This window comes from Copidosoma floridanum, unplaced genomic scaffold (assembly GCF_036245765.1).
Source record: "Copidosoma floridanum isolate Cflo_tuat_1 unplaced genomic scaffold, Cflo_Japanese_pri ptg000019l, whole genome shotgun sequence".
Taxonomy (NCBI): Eukaryota; Metazoa; Arthropoda; class Insecta; order Hymenoptera; family Encyrtidae; genus Copidosoma; species Copidosoma floridanum.
The window spans coordinates 9890667-9908469 of record NW_028321896.1 but is presented as its reverse complement, the minus strand read 5'-3'; the positions used below and the strand labels follow the sequence as shown (position 1 = coordinate 9908469).

Below are 17803 nucleotides of genomic sequence, written 5' to 3'. Positions count from 1 at the left end.
TCGATTTTGATTGACTAGGCTACAGACAAAGTTGCAAGCGACAACGAGATAAAAAGCTATCGATGAATTCGGACTTTTCTCGATTTCCTTACTGCGTGCCAGTCTTGTTTCTGTGTGGAAAAGCCCCAGCGTCGCTTAAGATTTATCCGACGTGTTTAAAGATCCGAGTAAACATCTCGGGGAGAGGAGCAGCAGCTACAAGTGGGAGATCTTCTCTCCCCTCGCGATCTTAAATTTGAATTCTTTGATATAAAATCTATAAAAGCAACAAAATATTTAAATTATTTGATACTGATTGGTCAGTTATATGATTTCATTTACTTTATACGTAAATCTTATATGAACGTACATATTAAATTTAGTTTTCATTTCATCTTTTGAGACATGTAAATTGTATTATAATGCGTTTAATTTTAAATCATTCTACACTAGTATGATTTTATTGGTACATAGGTGGCTCAAAGATGCTCGACATAAATAACATTTTATAAATTATGTGAGTAGTTATTAGTAACTCATTAATTTTATTTTATCTTACATAAATTTGTACCTGTTATCAATTTTATTTTATTATACCTATGCTCATTAATCATGTGATCTTTAATACTTATTTATTGGTAATCCTCTGAACATTAGTATTAAGCCTGAATCTTAGCTCATGAGAAATTGTTGTATTTGTATTGTATTTATATTCTAATCGAATACTTATTATAATTGTACATTTGTGAGAGCTGTACGTGGTTCTACCACAAGGTTTTAATAAATTGATTATTCTATTCTATTCTATTCTATTCTACCCCGATTTCCCACGTCCCTCTGTTCTTTAGGTTGTTTAAGTACATATTAATCGAGTATACGTTGGTATTCGACTTTAAATGGTCAATTTATCACGCTGATTTTGCACTGCTTTTTTATGTCAGAAATTACATTCGTAACGTATATCGTCAAATCACCCTTATTATATTGTGCGACGGCTGTATTGGGCCACAAAGTTCTTTGTTGGCAAATAAATATCGATTCAATGTCATTCACGTGCTTTAGCATCGTATCCGATCACTGATGCATATTTTTTTTTTTTAATTTTCTGGCACCTTTACTTATAAATCTACCCATCGCCGATACGCATTAGCTTGTCGTTGAATTTTCATTCGCGAGGCCAAGGATAATTTAAAAAAAATTTTTCATCGCCGAATCCATCGCGAATGTAATTTTAATGAATTTTAATGAGCCGACAGGCAACACAATGTAATCCGTACAATCGCACTCGCTTGGTGCACCAGAGCGACTCTACACGCTCAAACGAGCAAAATTAAAAGGATTAAAAACCTTTGTTTGACGCGCGCACGAGAAGCGAAAGGAGAAAAAAAAAAAAACAAAACGAGATGAAAAAAAGCCTGTACGGTACACCAAAAAATTGAAACTAGCATTTTTCAGCAAACTCGGAGACGGTGTTGTTTTATAATAAGCCGCGGAATAAAGCCCATTGGGCACAGCCTCCCGGGAGCGCGACCCGTAATTTTTAATCAACTTCCGCAAACAAGTGCTCGAAAATACACGTCTCTGTGTGTGTGCAGGTGTGCGACGGTGTCGCGAGCGAAGCCAGTATATATATTATATACGCGGCAGCGCGAAAGCTCGGATGGAAATCGTATTCCGGTGATTTTAGCCGTGGCGCTTTTAATGGGAAAAATGTGCAGACGCCGCGTGACGGTGTTATAATTAAATTATACTCGTATAATTAGATTATCGGGGCTACGTGGACGGGGAAGGAGGATAAATACGCCGACAGCTATACATATTGCTACCGCCGTGCCGCTCGATTCAATCAGCAATACGCGCAATAATCGCTCATTGATACGGGTTTACGTGCTTGCTATCGCGCGGCTCTCGATTGACACCCCCCCCCCCTTTGCTACCCTTGTCGGCACAACGTTATTACGGTACGTCTCACGGTGAGCCACTACTGCTTCTATTACTGGATTCTCCTCTCATAAGCTCGTCACTACATAGGTATACGTACGCTCGAGCTGCTGCGAATGTATAGCTGCGCTAATTGAAGGTAAACTCGCGAACCTCGCGGTGGTTTCACATTTGTTGAGCTTATTATTTTCCCATCCCAGGAAGCTTGATGGGGGTTTGCCGTGGTATGATTTTAGAATAGTCAAATTAATTTATTTAAACAATAAGTTCATACAAGGGGTAACCAAATGCTCCCAGACACTTGCGTAAGGGGGATCATTGGGTTTTAGTCGGATTCTACGTAGCAAGTTTATTTTCAGCCTCTGCAAATTTATTACAACAAAGCGGTTTTGGGCATGACACTCACACTTTCCATTGATTTAATCTGATCTTTGACATAGTTGACCAGTACAAAGGGGTAGTTTGATCGTTCGAACGATGTTTGCCGTAAGCCGATTTGTAACAAGTAAGTAGTAGTTTTTTCGTACCTTCAGATTTTTCTGTTCATCAGTTGAAGAGGGTAATTTTTTCACAAGGATTTACATACTGAATAATCCCAAGTTAATAAATACAGTAATTTTAACGCAAGCCTTGCTAAAGTCATTTTTTCATAACTTGGACTCTTTGTGACATTTGTGGCAACGTTTTTGTATTTTTATAAATTTGTGTAAAAGTATTTACTACATATTTTTTTAAATGTGTAAAATTTACTTTATTTTGAATTCGAAGCCAAACGTAAGCTTCAACTCTATGGCCCAAATATACCCTATCAGTATCGATATATGTATCAATATCGATACTCTGTTGCGTAATGGCTTTTGAAATTGCTGTTTGATTCATTAGAGCCTACCAAAATGATACATCGCAATGCGAGCTCATATCAATATGTTAATAAATGTCTCTTGAAAATGACTCTATCGATCAAATGATGTCAGAACATAGTAATGCTCTTAGCAACGCATTCGCATTAATTTATTTTGCAATTGTTTGATTGATGATGCAAGATTAGCATAAAATTTTGTGAAAAATATTACTTTCGTAGAATTTGATGTACCAAGTAATACATATAATTTTTGGCTGAAAAATAGCATTTCGCACAAGCATAAAACTAAGTTGGTGTAAAAGGTTAAACTGGAATATTTTTTTCCAAGCAGAATCTTGACAAACATTTTTAAAGTGCCCCTATTATTTTCTCCTCTCGGTTGCCCAACAGAGCCACTCCATTCACTCTCACCAACTTTTTCAACATACGAGAACATTTGTGGACTTTTGCGGTGACGTCGAGCATCATTAAAAACTTCATGGCTTCCTCGGCTTAACTGAATTATACCGCAGCTACCAGAGACCTTTGACCAGTAGAAAGAGATTAACATATTTTATTTGGTATAAAATTCCGGAGAAACCACGAAATCCCTTTTTTACTTTTCTTAACTATGAAAAGAGATTAAAAAAAAGAAAAAAGGAAAAAAAGTGGTTTTTTTACATTCGAGTCACTGGCCTTTGATTCGAAAAAGACCTCACTTATTTTCTCCTTTTTTTTACTAGACAAATATTTAATTAGGCTAATACACGAGATTGGAGAAGCAGTTGGATTAAAATTCCCTTCAATCTTCAAAATTGAAAAGGCAATTACGTGACGTACAGCTTCGTCGCTTGGTGCTCTATAAAAAATTGTCAATTCGCCGAGACGAAAGGTAATCATAAATTATAATTAACATACAATTCATCATCGGATCGCTCTCAACCTCCCTGCCAATTGTCCCTTTAAATGATTTTATCTGCAGATGCGTCACTTCACGAATACTGAGGAACAAATAGACACCAAATAGAGCGAAATGAGTTGCTACTGTTGCAAAGAGACAGTGGAGTAGTCACTCGACGATTTAATAAAGTCGCATCGGATGCAGGCGGCCGAGTCGACTCTCTTCCCAGCAGCGGTACCACCATGTACCAACACCCCCCTGTATATATCCGTATTCGGTGCAGTCATCTCGACTCGTCGGCCTTTTTTTTTGTCCTCCTCTGTTGTGTCAGCAGATGCCGGCTGTCGCTTAAACGCCGGGACCTGCTGTAATATTGTCTGGCGCCAAATGCCGGTGACGCTTTCGAAAACTCCCCGCCTGACAGGCAGTGTTATTAAAAAATTTTTCCACCGTCACCCACTCCTTTGTCCCCCTCGCTCGCTGTGGGTTTCCGATCGATGACGTACCTGTATCATTTTTCAGGGCAAGCTTGATTGCTAATTGCTACACACACTCTCTCTCTCTCTTTTCTTCTGGTGCTTGACTGGTGATGGATTTTTTTTCTTCTTTTCATCATTTCTGAAAAATTGTAGTTTCGCGGTATTTGTCCAAGCAGAACAAAAGAGAAGCGCAGAATGCACTTTGCATGAATTTCCATGCAAATTTTCCGGCTCAAGCTTTCAACGTCGAAAAATGAAAAACCAGCCATCGGAGCGCTGCGCGTTATCGATCACGAAAGTTGGACGCAAGTTGGAAGGGGAAAAGAAAATCTCATCTCCGCGTTTCTCCGCGATGAGTTTCAAAACTACAAGTACTCGATGGACTCTTGATTAAACGCAGCCGACCAACGAGATATCCCTCGACCTATTAATTATTCTCAAGCTGCAATTTAGATGCCACGACGACACGTTGTCCCGCAAACTTAGAAACAACAATATATAATATACCAACCACGAGATTCCGAGGAAACGATATAGTATACATACATCGGGGCGATATTAGCAAAGCAAAGCGACGGCATTACGACAATGACAAAACAATTAGACAACTCATAACTGTCTCGCGCAGGTCCCTCCACTGGCGAATTCACGTTAAAGTGCCAGAGACAGCGACGCCACAGCAGAGCTACGAAATCACACCGTTCAGCGATTCGCTGCGTATACAGTAGTGGGCACCGAAATCGTCATCCCTCCCCTTCCGGTTGAAACCTTTTTTTTTTTTTTTTTTTTTTTTTTTTACCTAAAAATCGATGAAAATATTTACACGACTGCACGGCGTATCCATGCCGACGGGGAAATAAATCTCCCGAGCCTGGATTTTTTTTTCTATCGTGGCTTTACATTCGTTCTCGTGCAATACACACTGTCATGGTTGTCACGGGCGAGCTATTTTTTTTTTTTTTTTTAATTTATTTTTATTTCCCAAAAACTAGAAATAACTCTGGTGGAAAGTGCGCTTCGCGCGCCGCAGTAAATATGCAGCCAAACGATGCTAAATCGCGGAGTGTTTTCAACGTTACAGAAAATATCTGAAAAATCGAGCTTCCCCTACAAATTAAAAAGCGTCGCTTTGAAAACGGAAAGCCACCCAAAAAATTTCGAAATTGATAACGCCCGCCGTGCTCTAGAAAAACAGATCAATTTACTCACTGTTGAACTTCGTTCTCAGCAAATGCATCGCTCGAATCAAAGAGGTGAAAGCTTTTTTTTCCAACTCAGTCCCCCTTTTGGAAATCCTTTTTTTACAGCAATATTTTTTATTTCATCAAACAAAATTTCACTCTTTAAATCACGATACTTTTGAAAAAATGAAACGAAATATTTTCACACCTCAAATAATTTAATTTGAAATATCCACACTAGCTTCGTATTTTTCATTTAACTTGATCGCGCCGTCGTCACGTTCCTCTTCCTTCATCGATGTATATAGAAAAACTCTCATTGACGGTACATGCACGTTCGATACTTTCCTGCAGGGACTGCGCGTATAGTATGTTTTTCTTGTCAGGTGCTGACAGCTATTTCGCAGCACAAGCGCAGCCAATCAGATGACAATGGCTCGTAAATTCCGACCAATGAGACAGAAGACCCCGTTGGTGTGACCACCGCGACAACTCCTCTGCTTATGAATTATTTAAAGGGATCGATTCTGTTTGCAAACACACCCGATGATTATGCCTTTTCAGTGATAAAAAAAAAAAAAAAAAGAAAGAAAAAAGAAAAAACCAGCACTATACACAATTTCTTTTGTTATACGTGTGCGCTCGTGTGCCAGCCAATTGAAAATTCAACACTCATCGAAGCTTTATTTTCGTTCGGTGCGTTATTTATTGGCCACGAGCTTTTTGTTTGGGCTTTCGAGCGATAATTAATGCAACTGGACGATGGAGGAAAAGAAAGGAACAAAAATGGGTCACTTCGATTATGATGTAAAACGATCGAGGCAGCAACACCGTTTTATTTCCCGAGGCTGAATTTTCCAAACATTTTTCGTCCTCCATACGCGTAAAACTAGCATCGGTGCAAATAAATTTATTCTCTTGGGTGTCCTGCGTTTATAAATTGAAAAAAATAAAGCGATTAAGTACAAGGTTACAGTATAGAAAGAAAAAAAAAAAGAAAGGGTATCCTACCTTCCGAGGGATTTTTGAAAATTTCCACCCGACATCCCGATCCAAATCCAATACGCTGGTACGATAAATCCTCGAGGAACAATCCTCCCCCCCATCGTAATACGTGCCGAGATAAATAATATAGCTCCATCTGTATTTTTTTTTTTCTTTTTTTTTTTTTTTTTCAAATAACTGCATTTGCCGTGTAGTTCCGCGCGTGTGTGCACGAAACTATTCCCAGGTGCCCTTTGTCCGGGGCCAAAACTACCGTCCACCCACGTGCAGCTGGAAAATTTCGCCCTCCTTCTAACGATTTTGGGTGGCCCCTCTCAATTTCACTCCGAACACGTAATCCGCGTTTGGCAAAAGAGGAGAGGCCGCGTGCAACCCCTTGCGCTCTACGCCCCAAGGGGTGCTCCATTTGCCGGGCGGCGACCTTGGCCCCCATATTGTCTCCCCCCTTTTTCGGAACGAGGGACGTTTTTCGAGAACGCGAATCCAGCTGAGGTGTACCCCAGTTCTATTTGTCAACTTTTCCGAGGATAAAGAGGGACGGATGCTTCTCGCATTGTCGAGGGGCGACCTTGGCCCGCGCGCAAGCGTCTAAACCTTCCCTGTCGATGATTTGAAAAACTTTTATATTTACGACTCTTGGATACAGTGGGAAGAAAAAAATAGAAAATTTCGTCCCTCCTCTGGACTTGTGTAGCTGGAAAATTCCAACTTCTCACTTGGAATAGCTCGTAGTGCCGGATTTACATCGAAATTCCGCATCGACGTGTCGTCATTTCGAGGAGTTAGCGAGACTCTGTTGTTTGTATTCCACAAAAAAATGTCCATGAATAAACACAGTTCGTCCCGGCTTTGAAGAACCGAAACAAGTTTCATCCGAAAAATAAACTCTGGCTTTCGATTATACGATGCAAAGCTTGGGGGAAATATCGTCGCGGGTACGTCGTATCGCTTGAAAGCCCGTTTTTCGGGAAGAGGTCTCGTGATCGCATAATACGCGCCGGCCAAAAAAAAAAAAAAAAAAAAAAAAAACACGTAAAAAAGATCGCGGATATGATTTTTACACAGATGTTGAACAGGAAAACTCGGGCCCGAGCGGGGCAAACTTTTCCACGGAGCAGGAGACGGCGGACCCGAAGGAGGAGGGGCCATGATTTCCGCGCACCGCGCAAGGATAAGAGGCTGAATAAAACATTTAGTTTCCAGCGGAGTTAAAATATCGCGTTCGAAAGTCCTTTCCTCCTCGCACAGGCGGAGAAAAGCAGCGAGAGACCAGGGGGAGCGGGGCCGAGCACGCGCCATTGGAATGTCAACTCCATGGAAAGTTTCCTTAATCCCCGCTACTTACCATCCGTGAGAATACTACTCTCCTCGCAAAAGGCTCTTCCCTCCCCCTCCTTTTGCGAGGATCAAAACGTAAGTTCGAAGTTTACGATAATATCTTCTCCGCGAGCAAAGGCTGCAGCGGGGCCTCCTGGAATTTCTTCCGATGCGTATGTGCGAGGGGGGAAAAAGTTCGGCCAGGCTATCGGTTCGCGGAGCGTTAGTCGCGGCACATGCGATGCACACTCCGTCAGAGCTGGCGGGTGGAAAAAACGTTTCGCCGATATATCGTGAGCTGGAGCTGTTCTTTTGGGGGGATGTATTTTTATGGGAGAGTCCACCGATTACAACGAAATGGAATGTAGTCGATGGGAATGAAGGTTTCTTTGTCTCCTCTCGATTTCAATTATAACCCCAGCTCGATCGGAATGTGAGGTCTTGGTTCGCTCGAGACGTCGGAGGGCTTTGACATGTCTTTCTCGGTGGTTCGGGGACGATCAAGTGCTCTATTGGTCCCGATGTGATGTTATGCAGCTGGAGACGTTGAATAAATTGTTTTAAAAAATCTGTAGAGCTATGTAGCCTTACATGTTTTGAGATGGGTCAGACGTAAAATGATTATACATGGTTAAAGTTTGAGAATTGAAGTTTTGTAAACGTGGCCAGGCTTTTATAAAGAGGATTGACGTTGTGAAAGAGAGCTTGAAAAAGCTTATAAGTATGTGATTCTGGACGGACTGGCATCTCGAAAGACGTATGTTGATGCTCTTGAAAAGATGTCGACAAAATTACGGATGTACCTACATCGCCGTAGGCAAATCTAATGAAACCAAACGCAACGACACAAAATAATTTGTAGAATCTTTTTTCTAGAACACTCTGATAAAGAATTTTACGCCGGCACTTAAATTCATCATGCAACCATCACCGCGTAAACCAACATAATGTTGAGACTTTCAACAAAAATCCCTTCAACTTTAGAGTAAGTCGTGAACCTGCACGTAACAGGTCTTAGCTTATTGATACGCTTAAAGTTTCTCATCGAAGCTATATAACAACAAATCCCACACAGCCACTTCATTGGCTTAGCCAGGAACTTACAAACCAAGCTACGCCCCGATGAAACCATAATAAGTTCCCGAGCCCAAGGCACACGCACAATCCAAACTTCCCCTGTGGGCGTTCGAGCTCCTCAACCCCCGCTCGCTTTCTATAGGTGAAGTAGCAGAGCGAAACTTGTACTAATACGCGCGCGCAAGTGTAAACGCGCCAACTTGTAAGCGTACGCGTGAATGTAGAAGAGAAGAAGGTGCCTGTACATCACCAAGAATGAAGTGCACGTAGCCTGGGTTTTTTTTAATATGGAAATGGAACTCGCGCATCTGCGGATAAAAACGAATGCGGAAATTAATCCTTAGATCTGCGCTTGACTTGCAGCATCAAGGAGGTGGGGATTATTTGCCGTGGATAAAAATCGACTGATCATAACTTCCTCCTGTAGTGTGTCTATTGTAAAAACGTAGAAATTTGCTCGAGCTGCGGAAAATGCGAATGGATTATGTTGAAAATTTTCAATAACTCACTAGTGAGCTCTTAGGTAACTTATTTCGGAATAATCCAATACTACGGATCAATCTCTGTGATGGTAAGTTACGACAAATTTTTATTTCTTAGAGATTTTCGATTTAATTTTGATTATTTGGTAACCTGTTTATGGTTTGATTAATTTTGCATTTTTATGAATTCCGTATTTCTCTATTTCTGATCATGAATTTAAAAAAGGTATAGAAAAACTTACTTATTCCATACCTATTTATTGCACTGTGGTGTAAATCTTCTTTCATCAGATTGAAAAAACCTTTTTTGAATCAAGAGAAACGAGGAAAAAAAATCAAATTTTAGCACTAGAAGACAAATTTTACCTAACGATTCAAGTATCAGAGTAAAAGCAGCATTTGATAAAAAAACTGGAGCAGTGAGTACTTAGCAGTAGATGTTGTATTTTTTTAAGATGGGATAAGAATAAAACAGCTTAAATATTCTTATCGACTATTGCTTCAAGTATAATATTGTGATCCAACTGATGACAAAACTACGATAAAAATACTTTTGTTTTTAAGCTTGCATTTATGTGTCATATTTGTATACTACTACTTACCATCGTTTTACGTTAAACGCAATTATACTGCTACACTTTTGTAATTTAAATATTAGTTAATTTACTTTCGTTATCGTTTGCTTACAAGGTAAAAGAAACATAAAATCTTTAAACCTTTATTTATCCTGGGTTATCAGTATTTTAAAGATGTATGCAGTATCCGAAATATTTTTCTTATAAAAATAGTGTAGCCATTGTGACAAATTAAACTAAATAGTAAAATTTTGAAAAATTGTATTATTATGCGTGTTTAAATATTATATTATCAATTTTATTAGAAATTTTTCCGCTTAAGATAATAAAAAAATTAACCAACGTTACAAAAAAAATATTCAAAGTCAACACGTACCTTTCTATTACTGTTATCTCAAGGCCGTCCACAGTATTTTTTTTATTAATTATTTAATTTTCTATAGTACGACACAACGATAAGCCTGCCTAGCTTTCTGTATTAGCTCATCATACTCATAAAATGATTAAAATAATCTGAAATTCGAATACCAAAGATAGATAATTTCACTATTAGTTTGTTGAGTTTCTCTAATGACTTTATTTATAGCCAAAAAAAGTGATAAGCACCGAGTTTTTTTGAAATACTAGTCAACTTTAAAGTAATTTACTTTAAAGTACTTTAAAGTAATTTCAAGTTACAAAAGATGAAATAGAACGTTATATTGTATACAGTAGCTAGAGGTAGAATGAATAATAAGTCCTTATGTCTTTATATGTATCCTGTGCAAAAATTTTCAACGGAATTAGTGCTGTTGCTAAGTAAAAGTTGTTCACAATTTATGCTACAAATGATTTAACGATAATAGTTTACATATTTATTGATCATTTGAAAGTATACATACTTTGGAGCTAATCGAAAAAAACTCGATGACAGCAGGTATTTTTGTTGTACAAAAATTCGATGTTTGTCACCATTGTGTTTAGTTTATCGTTCAAAAACAGGAAACCCGATATTTGCTTGCACGTATTCAGCATCATTATCCTCTTCGTTGTGGCTTTTTTAAATGTATTTATAATCGAAACCTAATCACATCGGTATGAGCGTGGTAAAAAAACATGTGATATGATATCTCTGCACGCTACATCAAACCACCGAGCACTCGATTTCATCGTGAACTGTTCTAATTATAGACGTGAAATTATTCGCTTGATCGAGGCATTCCAATGATAAATTTTAAACATCAGATTATTGAAGGACTCGAAGGTACAAAATTTTCGTTCCGTTCTCAACGATATGGGTACAACAACACTTACCATCAATAGATTTTCCAAGCACCTGCACACACAATGCAGAGTCGAGTCAAGACCACACGAGGCTCTTATAAGCATGTATCTTGTTAATTATTATTATTTTCCACGTGCGTCCTCATAACGGCACGTCCGCAGCAGCGCTTTAGCCGCCAGCCTAATAAGGTCCGTCCCTCTCGTGGTGTTGCGTCGGAGCGGTCCTTCCACAGGCTTGTCTCCATCACCCTTTTTCCTCTCAGCCGCTGTAGCAACAACCAGGCGTCACTCTTGCTTTGTGGCTCGACGTCTCGTTACAGCAGAGGGCGAGCGAGCGAGAGAGGACTTCTTCAACGCGTCTGCCTCATTAGTGGCCTCAAGATGCAGGGCGCTTGGGATTTTACGCGTAAATAACGGAGAGAGCCGGCAGAGCGTGGCCTTGCACTCCAGCGCGATGCCTTGAGCCCCGGGAATATATACCCTCTTGCTCGTCGTCCTTTTGCAATAATGATAACAATATTACGTATACGGGGGGGACCAAAGGAAAAAGGCTTTCAGGATTGCGGATGATTGCTGAGATTCGCTTGCTTGTCTTCGGGAAGGAAATGTTACCGGTGTTCCGGCTAATACGTGAATAAGATAGGATACATTGTTAAAATAAAGACTGACTTTTTTTTTATTGCGGTAGATAATATTTATACGGTTACATACAGTTGATTTACATTATGAAAGTCTTGGTACATTATAGAGTATTTTATCGATATTATTACATTATTGACTAGTTATGTTGTGAAAATCTTTTAAACAATGCTTTTCAATGGGTGATGGGCATAAAGTAACTCGATTGATGAAAATTGCTTGGATCAAATCGTGGTAACAGTATTTAAGTTTTTCTCGGTCAATTAAAATTTAAGCCATGTTTTTTATATTTTTTAACCCATACCACTGCACCAATGATCACCACAGAAGTAATTGTAAGCAAAGTAATAACTGTAATTAAAATTGGATGGCCGTTTCCCTTGTTGGAAGGCAACTCCGTCACATTCAGATTTCGTAACGTACCATTTGTGATGGAAGGCAAATTCACCTCATCAAGATTTGGCGACGTACCATTTAGTAAGTACTGATAGTTTTTTATTCCAGTCTTCAAGAATTTAAAGAATTGAATATTCAATCTTTCGTTAGATAAAAACCAGAGTCTTCCTTCTTCATCAATAGTTGGGTTAGATAACAATGCCACTGATTCATTTGCCCCGTTGATTTTCAATTTGGTTGTACTTGAGTTGGATCTTGTTACATTCCACTCATGGACAGATAGAGGGCTATTCTGACTAAGAAACATAACTCCAGTATTAGAAATAGTCATACCCTGCCAATCGCCTGGGGTTATGGTAATCTCCTGGGCCTTTTCAAACACGTCCAACTGCAAACTTTTGTTCCTCAGCACGCTAGTAGGCAGTGCCAATAAATTTCCGTACCCACTTGACTCCATGCAGTAGAGCATCCGAGTACCTTTACTAACTGCTGGTGACAGTGACATCATGTTACAGCTTGTACTTGGTGTGATCTTCCACGAGGTGTAGTTCTGTAGTGAGAAGACAATTATGCTTTTACCGTCATTTTCACTGATATAGGCAAAACCGCCATCTTCGGGGTCTAAAACAATGCCATCGAGACAAGATGTCTTGGGATTAGCTACATCATGCGGAAACTCATATGTCATGAGCACCTTTCCTCCATCCTCAAGATCAAGGATTACCAAACGGGCTGGGCATAAGACCCCTGTGTTCGTAATATTCGTTAAACCATTGTCCAGTAGCCACATTCTGCCTATAGGGTCTATCTCGATACCCCAAACCGACTGTAATCCCGAGCAATTACCCCCATTTATCTGCATGTTCCAGTTGGGGTACGGCTCAAGAAATGGTGCTGTTGTGTTTTCCATTGATGAGGCTGGGATCATGGCCAATGTCACTGGCATGTTTTCCAAATATCGAGGTATGGTCAGATATAAATTATCCCTCCAGTATCTGATATTCCACAGTGATTCGTATTGTCCTTGTACGAAGGACTCATTACCATCATCTGGATAACTCTCGTTAGAAAAACGCACGAATTTTAAATTGTCCTTCCACTCCCATAGGACATGAAGTTCGGCATCGAATGGTAGGTTAACACTTTCTTGGGCTACGATCATAACGTAGAACACACTGAACAGTGACCCAAATTTGAGTAACATTTTTTTTTTTTTTTTTTTTTCGATAACTAGTCAAAAAAGAAATTGAACTGCAGCTATTATTGATTTTGAAACTTGAAAATGATTGTAATCCAACTGATAGATGTACAAAGACGGAGCAAACTACACTTGGTGTAGTATATAAAAAGCACGCACAAAAGTACAAGTCCCGTCGTATGATAATGAAGAGAAAAGTGGCTACCCACTATCGAACGAGCGTCAGCTCAGCGCTATAAAATGCAACTGAAGACTAGTTTTACTCAACGGTGTAAGTATCGCAGCAAAAGTAGCTATATTTGATTTTTTATCAGGAGCCGTAGGCAGCAGTAGATATGCGTTTTTTCAAGAGGGGATTCTAATGAAACAGCTTTGGTAATCTTATCAATTATTTCTTCGAATATAATACAATGACCTGATTAGTGACAAAGATAGGAGTTTTTATGAAAATGTTTAAAAAAAATTTTTTTTTTTTTTTTTGAAGTTATTTTTTTAGGTTTTTCATGCATGTGTTACATACGTACACCCCTACTCATCACCAAAATTTGACATTTAACATTATTAAACGTAAACATTACTACACTCGTACATTAAATCCTTAAAACCTAATAGATCCTGTATATTAATTTTTTGTAAAACTTACGCTGTATGAAAATAATTTTTTTTTCTACTTTGGGCGTTTTTTTACCTTTTGATGTTTATTAGATCCTTAGTAAGAAAAATAGAGTTTGAACCTGGTGCAGGTTTAACCAGGGCAAGCAAGCAAGGAGTCCCTTGGGCCTGGTGCTTGCTCCGGCGACATGTACTGCTAGATAAAAAAACCACTAATTTTTAAGGTATTAAACGTGTTTAAATATTACTTTAACAGACTTATTCGAAACTTTTCCACTTTAGATGCTACAATAATTAACCAACTTCAAAAATATTAAGTTAAAACCAACACTATTATTATCGTCTCAAGGTTTTACACAGTTTTTTTTAACCATCTAATTTTTTGTAATGCACCTTGCTAAGCTTGCCTAGTTTTCTTAATTAGCCCAATATACTTTTAAGGCGAGAGAGAGAGAGAGAGAGATTTAGAAACCAAAGATTATTTTTCATTTAGTTAAGTGATTTTTTTTTTAGAGCTTATTTATCAGTAAAGAAAAGTGATAAGCAACACATTTTTATAGAATACTAGCCAATCTGAAAGTAAATCAAAGTTACCCAAGTTAAAATGAAATTTTTTGTTGTAGTCCATATGTCTTCAATAAAATTGATGAAAAGTCCGTATGTAACGAATGGTAGTGGAAAATAATCCCCTAAAGAGAAAAATTATTTTTTAATATGTGCTTAAGTAATAATATTTTTTTATATTATGTGTAATGAATCCATTCCATCTTAACTGCAATATTTACTACAACAAAAAATTCACGAACAAGAAAACTATAAAAAAGAGCTAAAATTTTCTTATTAAATTTTTTTTTCAATAATTATACGAGAACAGTTGCGAAAGGATCGCTCTTACCGTTAGTACTTATAGAACCGATAAAATGTATAAGGATCATTGTGCTTTACCTTCCTTTACCTTATGCAATGATTTTTAATAATATTCGTACTATTACAAAGTAAAAGTTATTTAAATTTTATAATATTGTAAGCATCACTACGTATTATTAGATGGCAACAGTTTGAATATTATTTATGAATTTGGTGATATTTAAAATTATTTTTAACTTATTTTTTCAGAATTTTTTCCATTGCAATGTGGATGCTTTTCAGAAAACCATTAAAAAATTTTGATGTGCTATCGTTATCTCCGGAAATTTCTAATGGAAGTTATTTAAAAAATGATGACTTTGGCAGTGACGCTATCCGATTTTTTTGCAATATGTCTACTCGCCAAGCACATTCAACAATAGCGTTTATTTAGACATACATATTTTACGCAATTATAAAAAAATTGGACTCACTTTAAAGGTGTGTGTACGTATTGCAGAAAAATTCCATGGCATTACCTTCATAATTATCTGTTTTTTAGTACAATACATTTAGTCTTTTCGAAGATAATACAAAACTTTTCTAGAAGTTGTTGGTTATCTAAGTAAAACAAAAAAATGAATTATTTTTAATATTACCGTCTTTTGCTTGAACTCCACAATAGCTCAATTGTCATGAATATTTTGCGTACGAGATATGTATGGTCGTCAGGATTGTATGGATTTAAGCTGCCACGTCAAAACTGACAAAAAGTATAAGTATCCTTAAATTGGTAATACATTAGTAACTCTTTGATTGACAAATCCTAGTACGTATCAGTCATTTTCTAGGTGAGTAAGTACGTCAATTAAATCATGATAATCTAAAATTCAATAAATAAAAATTACAAAATGATAAGTTTGTTGATTCTAATTTCCAACCGAAAGCTAAAATATCAATTAAAATAATAATGACTTTTTATAATTTTGTGTGGCATAATGGATGACTGATTATCTTTATCGTAGTACGATAAAATCCACAACTACCAAGAGTTAAGCAATAAAACGTTTTAAAACTTTTTATACTTTCCTCTGAAATGTAATTTTACTTTCATAGGTAAATTGAATAAAATTTCTCCCTCTAGATGCTTACGTCCTTACCTAATACTTATATTTTGGTTTCTGCAACAGATTAATTTGTACTCGAAGCTAAGTCAAAAATTTTGATGTCTTGGAACACCTTCATATAATGTTTTATAATAATTAATTTTGTGATTCTATTAAAAATTTTTGGACTTGGTTTGGTTTTTTGGAAGTTTTTCGTAGTAAGAAAAATAGGCTTCTCATTTTCTCGACACGCAAAGATCTGAAGAATGCAATCATCGGAAGCATAAAGCACATTTGAATTTTAATAAGCTTACTCTTGTGACTTTTGTTTTTTGGCCTATCTCGCCGTACACGCCTACCGAAGAGGATACTAAAAGCCACTTTATAACTAAACGGCAAGTCAAAACTCCGATTCATACATCCTCCCGACATTTTATATCGTCTCAGCCATTAGAGGAGATGTACTTTTAATAATCCTAAAAGCCTCTCCGTTACTTTCAATCGAAATTTTTTTTCATCTCTCAACGTTATCAATAGAACCAGCTCATGTATATGATCGCTTGATGTGAACGTGCTACGCGAAACTAGGACACGTTGAAACTCACGCGACATTATCTTTTTTTTTTTTTTTTTTTTTTTTTCTCAAACGGAGACAGAAAGTCACTATAATTCAACAAAACGAATGACAGACTGGCGAAATCACGACCGCACGCTATTTAAGGCTTATTTAACGCAGTCAAAACGATCAAAGATCGTAACATATATGCGCTCATCTATGCTAAACGCGTCGCACATTGAAGTTCATCTTGGCCTGTTTACACGGCGCGTTATTCAATGTGAAAGCCGAGCTGCGCAAAAGTAAGCACTACCTTTCTAGCAAACTCTAGAAAATCATCCGTGGACTCTCGTCTCTCCTTTTTGAAAACAATATCCGTCGTGCATTGTACAGCTGCACGGGCTCTTGAAGCTAAGCGCGTACATTTCAGCGGGTATTTATTTCAAAAGCCACTTAACTTTAATCCACGCAAAATGCGTATGTATATGATGAGACAAAAGGTTTACGTATGTATACCAGCAACGGCAGAGAGCAGCGAAGACTCGAGGGCTGCGGTGGTGTTTTACGTACACGCGTGTTACGCGCGAGGGTAATTTAACGTAACGAAGGCGAAAGGTGCGGTCTCCACAGCTCGCATTAGGACAAGTAGAGCGAAATTTATGTCGGCCGATGTGAGGGCTTGCGATATTTCGTACTCGGAGGGACTACTTTACTCGCCCTCTCTCTCTTGTGGCTGCTCTGTAGCGCAACGGCTGCACACTCGCGCGGACAGCTAATGCCTGCATCCATTTGCGCGGGGCCGAGCTATCTAAAACCAAGCTTTCTCCCTGGTGAGATGTAATGCGTCGCCTTTATGCGTCCCCCCCCCTCTTCCTTTTGAGAGAGACTGCAGCTTTGCCTTTTTTATCTTGATTTTATTTTATCTAATCACAACCCTCATTTTTCCCTGCACCTGATAAAGAGGCGTTGCTCCATGGAAAAAGTAGTTTGTGTTATTTTGGTTTTTAGGAATTTTTGAGATAAATTTTGGGTAGTAACGATTGAATTGGTCTCATTTCAGTCGCAACTTTGAAAATGAAAAAAAAAAAAAAAAAACATGGTGTATTAAACAGAAAAATAAAAATAGTATACTCACTTTTTTGCCGTCTAATTCGTGAGTGCCCTGGGCTAAAACTTTGTCTACGCTCGATGGATCTGCAAATGTGATGAATCCGAAGCCCCTGGAACAGAAAGGGAATTGTAATTCAACAAAACTTCAGTGTACTATTACAAAGTGCACCAGAACAGTTTGGTAGCTTGCGTTTATAGAAACAGTAGCTTTTTTTTAATTAAAATTTTTTTTCTGGGGAAACAGTCAAAAAATAGGATGTTTAAATAAAAATTATTTAATGTGCTCGTGTAAGAAATTC

At 38.0% G+C, this 17803-nt stretch overlaps 2 protein-coding genes across 3 annotated transcripts in view; both read right to left on the bottom strand.

Annotated features, from left to right (window-relative positions):
* Rbp6 (RNA-binding protein 6) overlaps positions 1 to 17803 on the bottom strand; it is a 590998-nt gene that overhangs the window by 215059 nt on the left and 358136 nt on the right. For both annotated transcript variants that reach the window (XM_089593560.1, XM_089593561.1), the window contains exon 4: positions 17530 to 17614. In XM_089593560.1, the coding sequence (XP_089449686.1) occupies positions 17530 to 17614 (85 nt within the window). The remainder of the gene's footprint in view (positions 1 to 17529; positions 17615 to 17803) is intronic.
* Positions 11876 to 13237, bottom strand: LOC149374536 (major royal jelly protein 9-like). The gene has a single exon (XM_089593224.1). It carries the CDS (start codon positions 13020 to 13022, stop codon positions 11940 to 11942), a length of 1083 nt encoding a protein of 360 aa, XP_089449350.1. The 5' UTR covers positions 13023 to 13237; the 3' UTR covers positions 11876 to 11939.

What these genes read in the sequence shown, in the direction of transcription:
- LOC149374536 (XM_089593224.1), bottom strand. Translation starts at nt 13,022, where the DNA reads ATGCCAGTGACATTGGCCATGATCCCAGCCTCATCAATGGAAAACACA.